Source organism: Lycium ferocissimum, chromosome 3, assembly GCF_029784015.1.
Source record: "Lycium ferocissimum isolate CSIRO_LF1 chromosome 3, AGI_CSIRO_Lferr_CH_V1, whole genome shotgun sequence".
Taxonomy (NCBI): Eukaryota; Viridiplantae; Streptophyta; class Magnoliopsida; order Solanales; family Solanaceae; genus Lycium; species Lycium ferocissimum.
The window spans coordinates 9,312,551-9,324,267 of NC_081344.1; the positions used below are offsets into that span (position 1 = coordinate 9,312,551).

The window sequence follows — 11,717 nt, forward strand, 5'->3', positions numbered from 1 at the left end:
AAATCTCCCTTTATTATTTTAAAGTAAATCACTAAATTCTACAACAGGGTATTGCTAAATGATCAAACTTTAGCGTCTAAGAATTAAGTGATACGACATAAAATGTTTATTTGTGTAACTTTTGGTCCGTAGTAAATTTGACATGATAAACATAATAAACTAATAAACAAAGTCAGTACTTATATACTGCTAAACTTTTAACTGATGTATGGTTTGAAAAAATTTACGAGTGTATATTTCAAATTCTTTTTTGTTTTGCTCCAAAGTTGCACTCCTATCAGGCACAATAAATGGCTCATTCATATTGTAAACATCGCCGATGACTTTTTTTTTTTTTTGTAAGTTGATTTACGAGTGCATATTTTAAATTCATATTGTAAGTTGAATTTGCTACCCGGTGACTCTTTTTTATTTTATTTTTTATTTTTTTGGGCTACTCAATTGAAAGACGATAATTATAATAAATGCATCTCTATTTTAGTGTTCAATTAAATAAATACCCTATAGCTGTCTTGGAGATCTCTAAACTACGTGACTTCATCTATATAGCTAGGTGGTTGGTATAAGATAATATGCTTTGTTTACACACCTAAATATATAAGAAAGTATTTAACATATAACCTACTAAATCTTTAACTATTTTAAAAACCGATCTACTTATCCCTCTTCAATCTGGTACCAGATTACTTTAGTTTCATGATATATATGCGCATACATAGGGAAAATTATTTATTTTGTGTATACGGTAAAAATCTTTCTCAAGAGTTGGGTGAGTTAGGTAGCGATACGTAGCAAGGATGGCCAGTCAGCGGTGACTCAACCATGATGACACCGGATACAAACCTGTGGCCGGATAAGAAGCAATTCAAGATGTGACCGTTATAGAAACGTTACAGAAGATTCCAAGATTCCTCCAGCCTTTATTGCCTTTTAACTATCTTTTATTGCAACATTAATATTGGTAATTAAGGGGGCATAATTTGTGGATCATGCACCCCGTAGCTCTATTATAAGTAGAGGTTCAGAAATCATACAGTAATATAACATATTTACTTTGTTCTTATATTCTTTGTTCTTTACGGATTCGAAGTGTTTTGCGCGATGTTATACCAACTAGTAGTCATCCTCACTTAAAACCTTGCAGTTTACTTCCTCTCCTGGTCAAAAGACAGATACAAAATGTTGATTTAATTACTCGCCCCTCGTATCCAAGGAGAAAGAAAGGTCAAAAGTCAAAACCTAATCTCGGAACAGTCGCTTATTTGGACATAAGCAAATTAAAATAGCAGCCAATGAAATCGCAAAGCTTTGGTTCCAAGACTTGGTAACCTTGTCCCATGGATTGGACTAAAGTATACTTTTTGGTTTCTACTCGTTGTTGGACTAAATTCGAATTCACATCGAAAAGTCTCACATTAGAGATCAACAAAGACGACATCATACCCATGACTCGAACTCGAGACCTCTAATTGAACAAAAGTTATATTTCCATCAAAATCTCCCTTTATTATTTTAAAGTAAATCACTAAATTCTACAACAGGGTATTGCTAAATGATCAAACTTTAGCGTCTAAGAATTAAGTGATACGACATAAAATGTTTATTTGTGCTCTTATTGTAAAATGCCTCCAAAAGTCGCTCTTTATGCTCCTGTTTAGTTTTCATTTTAAAAGCAGAAATTCATTGTATTCACCAAGTAATTATATTATCTTCCCAACAGTAATTATACATGCAGAAAAAAATTCACGTCCTACAATTTCTTCAAGCAAGTTGGAGGAGGAAAAAGGAAGAAACTACATCAACCTGATGAATGTGCTAAGCTCTTGTTAAGTTAGGAATCAAATTTTACCAAACACCCAAAAAAAAAAAAAAAAAAAAATTACATTACAAACCAACACAATTTCTTGAGGTAGTAACTCCACCATCCACAACAAGATTATGACCACTTACATATCTTGATTCATCACTTGCTAAATATAGAGCAGCCTCAGCAATATCTTTAGCCCTTAAAGTTGCCCCTTTTAAATCTCCCAAACCTCTTACAAACTCTTCAATTTTCTCCACTTCTTTTTCACTAGGCAATCCAAAATTCATTTCCCCTTCTTCATCCCCATCACAATGGTTCCATGCATTAACCAACATTGATGTAGCCACACCAAATGGCGATATACAATTAACCCGAATCCCATAACGCCCCAACTCGCACGCTACATTCTTTGTTAGCCCTACAATTGCGTGCTTGGAAGCCGTGTATGCGTGTGGCCCGAGGCCGCCCATGACCCCGGCCACACTAGACGTTGAAATGATGCACCCATGACCTTGTGGGATCATTACCCGAGCCGCGTGTTTCATTCCCAAAGCGGCTCCTCGTACATTAACAGACATGACACGATCGAATTCATCAGGGTCGAAATTAATTATGCTTTTTTTCTGGCTTGATTGACTCCCTAGGACTCCAGCATTGTTGAACAAGATGTCGAGGTGTCCGTATTTGGAAATTGTTGAGTCAATTAAGTTTTTGATATCTTCTTCCGATGTAACATCACAATGAACGTAAGTGACTGATGAGGGAGACAGCATATTTGCTAATGTGTTGCCAAGAATGTCTTCAACGTCTGCTATTACAACTTTGGCTCCGTGTCTTGCGAAGAGTCGCACGGTTGCCTCTCCAATCCCTCTAGCTCCACCTGTTACAATCGCGACCTTTCCTTCTAACCTGTACAAATTACATAAGAAAGGTCACTGTCAGAGGCGGCTCAATAGAATTAGTGATTTGAGACCAAATTTTATAAGAGGCTTAATACTTATTCTAAAATTCATATATTAACTAGGCAAAGAACTTAATTTCTGATCTATAGACTGATCAAACCAGACAAGAAGAACAATTGATTTTGGAACGAGTTTAAATTAGAGAGTTAAATAGTCAAATTAAGGAATAAAGATAATGCATATATATATACACATAGGAGGAAAATAACAAAATTGAGAGTTGAGGTAAATGTGCTAACTAATGAGGTGAACGCAATTTTCATTTGGATACAATATGACATATTTACTCTTCTCCTACAACTATGTAATATTTTGTTTATCATTTTATAGTTATGAAACTTTCCCAAAACTTATCATGTAGACATAGTATATGATTGCTCACTAATATGATGAATAACCTCGATTAAATCCGAACATAAATAATAATTTCGGGGTCTTAATTTTTGGGGGCGTAAGAGTAATGGTTTTATTTTCTACTCTTTATTAGATTTTTTTAGAAGAATAAGAGAAATGAATCTTTTTTAGAAGTCTTGAATAGAGTTTAATTTAGAATAGAAAAAAGAAATACTGACTTAGATGTGAAGGAAATTTGGCAGAGAAATATGTAATTGATGAACAATGTGCCAATATCATGGATAGTATAGTAGTATAATGGAGTAATTGATTTTCTAATGTTCGCATTTTTGAACGGCTGTTTAATTTGAACGTCTCTTTTTACTTTTTACACTTCACTTAATAAATTTGTCGGCAACTTCGCTGGTTCTTGATTGCAGAGAATGTACGTGGACTTATAATATCTAAAGCATGCTGGAAAAGGTATAAAATTGTTTACAGCTTTATTCTCCTTAGGAAAAAGTTTTTCTTTTCCTTTTCTTTTTTCTTTTCAACTCAAAGAACTATAACAATTTATATGGAAAACATGGGTTTTGCATAGCTTAGGACTTAGGAGGTGTTTGGACATGAATTGAGTGATATTTGAAAAAATACAGTATTCGAAGCTGAAGTACTGAAAATGACATTTGGAAGATGAAGTCATGTTTGGACACGTATTTCACTTAAAAAATTAAAGTTTTGTGAGTGAAATTTTTTTTTACTTGAAAAACTCTATGTTCAAAATTTAACCAAAAACCACCATTATGTGTAACCAAACATTATCTTGGAAATATTCTTTGAAAAAAAAAATCATGTCCAAACTAACCAAAAACTACTCCAATGTGTAATTCATATTTTTTGAGGACAATAGTTTGTTTTGGCATCCCCACCCTCTTATGCTTTATTTCAACTTTGCAAAAACTATTTGGGAAAATTAGTTCCAGTATGTTTAATGAACCTTAATAGTTTTGAAACAAAAAAGAAACTAAGAAAAGAAGAAAATATAAGGTTTTTATAGCTTGTCATGCAAATGCATGCATAGATATTGAAAGCAACACCCCCCCCCCCCCCCCAACACACCAAACAAAAAAAAACAAAAAAAAAAAAAAAAGAGATTTATATTACCTTCTAGTAAAGCTTGGAGAATTAATTTCCTTCCCAATTGAATGAACTCTTGAAAATGTTTTTTCAGGCATCACTTGAGCAGGCATTGTTATACAACTAGAAACTAAGAAGGACAAGGAAGAAAAAGAATGTACAAAGTGTAAGAGAAATAGAGAATAATAATAATAAGGTTGGTGGATTATGCTTTAGAGAAAATGGGAATTTATAGTGGATTTATTGTGGGTGTGGGTGTGTTGGGCGGGGAGGTGTGGGATTCTATACGTGAGGGCGACTTAATTTCTTGGCAATTTCCCTCAAAAACCTTAACCAATGTATATGTTTGTCCCTCACTACTAAAATTAACACAGCTGTACGCTTTTCACTTTCCACCTTGTCCATGTGGTCATATTTTTATTGGAGTATTTTTCTTTGGGAAAATTTCAAAAATATACATCCCAAGATACAATATTACGCCACATAACAAAATATACAATATTATATCGGGGAAAAATATTATATGTAATGTATTAACTTTATATAAAAGTGTGTATATATATATATATATATATATATATATATATATATATATTAGTAAAAGATGTTTATACACAAATATAAATTAAATCGGATAACAAACTCAAAACATAGGCGCGTAAATATTTTCTCCAAATAGACATAGAGCTTAATCTTTTCCTTCTTATTTGTAAAAACTACTTCCCTTCTTATTTGTAAAACTACGCACCAATTTCAAGGACACCATTTCATTTCACGTAGAAATTTATACTCCTATATAAACCTTTTTGAAAAGTTTAAGTTGATCTATTCAAGTTGCTATCTAGTCAAGTTAATATATAACATTATGTAACTTTTGGTCCGTAGTAAATTTGACATGATAAACATAATAAACTAATAAACAAAGTCAGTACTTATATACTGTAACTGATGTATGGTTTGAAAAAATTTACGAGTATATATTTCAAATTCTTTTTTGTTTTGCTCCAAAGTTGTACTCCTATCAGGCACAATAAAGGGCTCATTCATATTGTAAACATCGCCGATGACTCTTTTTTTTTTTTTTTTTTTTTTTTTGTAAGTTGATTTACGAGTGCATATTTTAAATTCATATTGTAAGTTGAATTTGCTACCCGGTGACTCTTTTTTATTTTTTTTTATTTGTTTGGGCTACTCAATTGAAAGACGATAATTATAATAAATGCATCTCTATTTTAGTGTTCAATTAAATAAATACCCTATAGCTGTCTTGGAGATCTCTAAACTACGTGACTTCATCTATATAGCTAGGTGGTTGGTATAAGATAATATGCTTTGTTTACACACCTAAATATATAAGAAAGTATTTAACATATAACCTACTAAATCTTTAACTATTTTAAAAACCGATCTACTTATCCCTCTTCAATCTGGTACCAGATTACTTTAGTCTCATGATGTATATGCGCATACATAGGGAAAATTATTTATTTTGTGTATACGTTAAAAACCGCTCTCAAGAGTTGGGTGAGTTAGGTAGCGATACGTAGCAAGGATGGCCAGTCAGCGGTGACTCAACCATGATGACACCGGATACAAACCTGTAGCCGGATAAGAAGCAATTCAAGATGTGACCGTTATAGAAACGTTACAAAAGACTCCAAGATTCCTCCAGCCTTTATTAGCTTTTATTAGGCTTTATTGCCTTTTAATTATCTTTTATTGCAACATTAATATTGGTAATTAAGGGGGCATAATTTGTGGATCATGCACCCCGTAGCTCTAATATAAGTAGAGGTTCAGAAATCATACAGTAATACAACATATTTACTTTGTTCTCTATATTCTTTTGTTCCGGATTCGAAGTGTTCTTAAAGGCAGAGTGTTCAACTAGAGTCATCCTCACTGAGAGATGCCTCCGGGTTCCAAAGGCCCGGGCTTATTATATTACATTTTCTTGCTTTTATATTTACTTGATTTCATTACTAATTGCTATTATTTTCAACTTATAACAAATCAACTCACGTATCCTTTAAACCACTAACAAATTCAACTGTACCTTTTTTGGGGTAAACAGTTTGGCGCCCATCGTGGGGCTAAGGATAATTGCGATATTGTTTTGTTGCTCTAATCACCTTACTAATCACCCGTAAATTCTTGAAATCAGGTAATTTGGAATTATGGAAAACATTGGAGATCAAACCAACACTGCTAACAAAGAGTTGTTGAACAATACAACTGCTCAAGTGGTTGATCCGGCTACAGGAGAAATTCGGGCAAGAAATGAATCTATGATTTCACCTCGAGCGTCTAAGCACATCGGCATGATTTGACCTCACATGATGATGATGACACTGAAGGCGAAATAAGGGTCGTCGGGTCAGATTTGACGAAAATCTTGGACTGGTTGCAAAAACAACAGAAGGCAATTGCGGATCTACAAAAGAAAAGTGGAACCGGTGCAGGCTTGGCTAATGGTAACACAGCAATCAGGATCGAGGATCAAGGATAAGGTAGCGGAAGTGGTTCCGGTAATAATGAAGCATCGCAAATCATGAAGTATCTTCAAACTTTATCCAGTTTGTTGGAAAAAAAATGAAAAGGAATTAACCAGCCGATTGGATCGCAACGAGAAAGAATTGAAGGCAATCTATACTCGGATAGACCAGATCCCGGGGGCTCTATCGGTGTTAAAGGGACCGAGCTCAAAATGATACGTCCAGATGTTGTTCCCACCAAGTGCAGCGTTGTAACACCCCGTACCATTAACTCGGACCTTGAGCATGATCCTAGACCAAAAGAAACCAAAAGAAAACATGAGCCTAGACTAAGCATCACCGCGAATCGCATGTGCTACATGCGAGTCGCAAGTGGTGTCGCATCCGCCGACAGAGAGGTGCCAAGGAAGATGTAAGTCGTGCACCACACGCGACACCATGTGCGATTCGCATGTTACACACACGCGAGTCGCATATGTCATCGCATCCGTGACAAAGAGAGGTACCAAAGAATGACGTGAAGGTATGCAAAGACTGCGACGGTTCGGTGCAACATGCGACTCGCATGTTGCACACATGCGACACCATGTGCGAATCGCACATGGTGCACGGGTATTTGTGTCCGAAAGTTTTCCTCGTTTTTGGACACCCTATAAATAGGTTTTCTAGGGTCCGGGACTCATTATTCAGCTAAATCATTGGTATTCCATGGAGCACATGCAAGTGTTGATTAAACATCTCCTAGGGATTTCTTACTTTTGGTATCTCCTCCACCCAACTTTTGGTAAACCCTAACTAAAACCGTTCAAGATTCAAGAATCAAGAATTGGGGGGAATACTTAAACTCGTGTCTCTAATTCAAGTGTTGAAGCAATTAAGGTATGTAGAACTTCCATCCACATGGGAATCTCTACGTTCTTCCCCATGCTCCGTTTCTTGATATTCATGAAGCACAAACCCTAGGGCATTAAACCCAACATATTGGTAGCCCATATTTATGTATTTATGTATATGGATTTTGTATCTATATTCGTTATTGTATTCCTAATCTTCCATTACGGTTATTAGGAACCCTAGCTTAATCCACGAATCATGAATTCTTCCTCATGCATTCTCATTATGTTCATAGGAAAGTTTATGATTTTATGTAGCAAGTTGCAAGCATGTTTTCAAGTCAAATTTTATATCTATATATTTATGAACTATTGTTTCTACTCACGAATCAAGAACATGTTTACAAGATTATGACAAGTTATCTCATGAAACCATATTGCAAGTTATTTCGTGAAATCATGATTACAAGTTATTACAAGCTCTTTCACGAAAATCATGGGCTTCTTAGCCAACTATATCATGTTCATGTTTTTGGGATTGCTTAGTTAACCGAGAAGGCTCAGATAGCCTGAAACTACGTTGCCACCGTAGGATAAGGGTTGTCACAAGCAGGCAACACCTTCATTATGCGCTTTGGATCCTTACATGCTTATTTTCACGTAAATCTCATATCCCCGGCAAGGTGTGAGTGTTCTCCCGGTAGGGCGCAAGTACCCGCATCATGTTGTCGGTTACACTATAGCATTTCCCCACGTTACAAGAAGTTTTATATTCATGTATTTTCATTGAACCATCGTTTTCGACTTTACTCACGTTTCATGCTCATGTCCAAGTTACATTCGCTTCCGTTCATGTTCTATACCTATGTATGCCATGCTCTTCATTTCAAAGCAAGTTTTACATACTAGTACTATTCACCATGTACTAACGTCCCTTTTGCCCGGGCCCGCACTTCACGGTGCGTATACCGACTTTCGTGAGCATACGCGCGCCGCGCAGGGATCACCTCGCATCAGCTTATTGGTGAGCCCCACTCCTCTCGGGTTCCATACGGAGTCTATATATATTTAGTATGCGTTTCTATGGTAGTCCGTGGCCATGTCCCGGTAGTGAGTATTCGTACATGTTTTAGAGGTTTCATAGATAGATGTTAGTTTACGCAGTCGTGGTACATCCATGTTACAGACTATTATGTTTTCTTAATGTTTCATGCTATGAGATAATTTCAAGACTTTATTCCGCAAATTATATTTTCATGATTTATTTAAATTGCGTCACATAGATATGTTGTTTGATGCCCATGTTGACAAGCAAGCCACGAGGTTCGCTCGGGACACACGCAAGCAAGGCCCGAGTGCCGTGTTACGCCTGTGCCATGGTTCGGGGCGTGACAAAGCTTGGTATCGTAGCCTAGGTTCAAGAGTCTTTAGGGAGTCTATGAAACCGTGTTCAAATGGGGTCACTTTTATGTGTGAGGCCCCATACATATAAACAACACCACCAAGGCATCCAGGATTGTCTCACTTCTTTCATATTTTAGATCGTGCGCTAGAGCATTACTTTTAGGATATCCTTCTAATTCGTGCGTGTACGTATTTTCGTAAAATGCCTTACAAGAGAACGTACAAGAAAAGGAACACACCACCACTGCCCAAAGGGCGAAGCGCGGGAAGAACTCGCGAAGAGACCGTTCCGACTCGACGCAGCCCCAACCGCTCTACGCGCTTACCCCTCCTACCGATACGGATGGAGATGTTAGGAATGCTATCAACATGCTCACACAACCGGGTAGCCTCAAAGCCCAACGTCAGAATCCGGTCAAGTTCGAGGCATAATGGAGAGTCTTCAGACTAAGGATTTCCTCGTAATGAATCCTGGAGTCTTCACGGGGACAAAGAAAGACGAAGACCCTCGGGACTACATAGATGCTCTTCGGAAGATCTTCGGTAATTATGGCGTCACGGCGAAACCGAAGACGCCTACTTTCGAGCTCATGGGCCGCAGAGCATTGCTAACACACAGTACGAATCTTGGGAATTATCCCGAGGTGAGGGTGCACCGATGCTACATGGGATGAGTTTGCAAGTGCATTCGGACCACTTCATGCCAAGAAGGTCGGGGAAGCTAAGGTTGAGCAATTTCGAAGCTCAAACGGAACGACCAAGGATCGGTTGGGGACTACTATTTGGAGTTTGTCGATCGTGCCAAGCATGCTTCAGACATGGTACCGTATACGAGGGCGAGAGTGAGAAGGTTTGTTGGAGGACTTGATTCTCATTTGTGTGATGGGGCCAACATTGTCGTACGTAATCTGGGGGAATGACCATCTCCAAGACGGTTGCTTTCGTACAGGCAACGAGACGAGGCTAAGCGAGTGAGGAAGCCTTGCAGAAAGAGAAAGACAAGGAGTTCAACAAGAGGGTCAAGTCTCATTTGGACGCTTCACGGGAATGAAATTCTTTAACAATGTCGCCAGGACCCGCTCCGTCCACGCCAGTGCTCCGCCTTTCCAAGTTCGGGAGAGATAACCGTCGCGGCGGGGTCAGCCGTCGGAGTCTCGGCCTCGGTGCCGGTGTGACTCCGCAGTAACTTCACCAATCCGATTTGTGCTAGTGGGGAGGAGCATCCGGGAAAGTGCCGTCAGATCAAATATTTGCTATGGGCGTGGTCGGCACCGGCCATATTCGCCGAGATTGCCCTTCGGCCGACAGTATTGGGGCACGAGGTAATCGGACCCTGGCCGATAAATTCGTCGGTTCCTCGTAATAATCAAACTCAGCAGACGTGCGCCGGTTAGATCCGCAAGAACGCGAGCGGTGGCCCAAACCGTTTGTATGCTTTGATCGGGCGTCGTGATACCGATGCTCGTACCGATGCGTCATCGTGTCATGCTCACCGTTTTCGCTCGATGTCTATGCTCTCATGGACCCCGGATCCACCCTATCCTATGTCACCCCTTATGTTGCTAGAAAATTTGGTATTGAACCCGAAAAGCTAAAAGAACCTTTTGAAGTGTCAACTCCACTGCGAGCCCGTCATAGCCCGACGTGTCTATAAGGGTTGTCCGCTAGAGTCTATCATCATGTGATTCCAGCCGACTTATGTGAGTTGGAAATGGTAGATTTTGATGTAATCATGGGCATGGATCGGTTATATTCATGTTATGCGTCGCTGATCGTAGAACTAAAATCAGTAAATTTCAAGTTTCCTAACGAGCGATCTTAGAGTGGAAGGGTAATTCAAGAAGCCCTAAGGGTAGGTTTATCTCTTACCTCAAGGCAAGAAAAATGGTGTCTCAAGGGTTATATCTATCATCTCGTTCGGTTAGGGATTCAAATTTTCTTCCCGTGCCCCAACTCTTCACTGGGCCTCGTTGTTAATGAGTTTCCGTGTCTTTCCCGAGGATCTTCCTAATCCCTCCCGATAGGAAATTGATTTCGCAATTGACCTACTCCCCGGTACGAAACCTATATCTATTCCACCTTATAGGATGGCTCCCACTAATTACGAGAGCTTAAGGCTCAACTCAAAGATCTTCTAGACAAGGTTTTATCGACCATTGTGTCTCTCCAATGGGTGCCCTCTCTTTTGCGCAAGAAAGATGGTTCTTTGCGTATGTGCATTGACTATCGCCACTCAATAAAGTCACAATCAAGAATAAATACCCTCTTCCACGAATAGATGACTTATTTGATCACCTTGTGGTGCCCAATGTTACTCCAAGATAGATCTCCGGTCGTTACCATCGCCTTAAGGTTAAGGAACGAGATATTCCTAAGACGGCTTTTAGAACCAGATATGGTCATTTCGAATTTCGTGTCATGTCCTTCGGGTTTGACCAATGCCAAAGATTTATGGACCTCATGAATAGAGTCTTCAAGCCATACCCTCGACCTCTTTGTCATTGTCTTCATAGATTGATATCCTCATTTACTCCCGTAGTGAGGGCCGAGCACGCGAACACCTTCGTATAGTCCTTCGATTCTCAAGGACCGCAAGTTGTATGCAAAATTCTCTAAGTGTGAATTTTGGCTCAAGTCAATAGCCTTCCTAGGTCGTGTGATTTACGGTGAGGGTGTTCGGGTTGACTCTCGAAGATCGAGGCCGTTAAGAATTGGCCTAGACCCACATCAGTTTCAGATATCCGCA

At 38.6% G+C, this 11,717-nt stretch overlaps 1 protein-coding gene across 1 annotated transcript; it reads right to left on the reverse strand.

The window, feature by feature from the left end:
* Nucleotides 1-1,636: 1,636 nt before the first annotated feature.
* LOC132049614 (short-chain dehydrogenase reductase 2a) lies at nt 1,637-4,463 on the reverse strand. Its single transcript, XM_059440484.1, has 2 exons — nt 4,267-4,463; nt 1,637-2,716 (listed from the first exon to the last, which is right to left on the reverse strand). The coding sequence occupies exons 1-2, from the start codon at nt 4,350-4,352 to the stop codon at nt 1,885-1,887; spliced, it is 918 nt and encodes a 305-aa protein (XP_059296467.1). The 5' UTR covers nt 4,353-4,463; the 3' UTR covers nt 1,637-1,884.
* Between the last annotated feature and the right edge of the window lie 7,254 nt (nt 4,464-11,717).

Excerpts from the sequence above, each read along its gene's own strand:
- LOC132049614 (XM_059440484.1), bottom strand. The coding sequence starts at position 4,352 with ATGCCTGCTCAAGTGATGCCTGAAAAAACATTTTCAAGAGTTCATTCA. Across the intron at positions 2,717-4,266 it reads TCTCCAAGCTTTACTAGAAG|GTTAGAAGGAAAGGTCGCGA; the intron begins GTAATATAAATC and ends TAATTTGTACAG.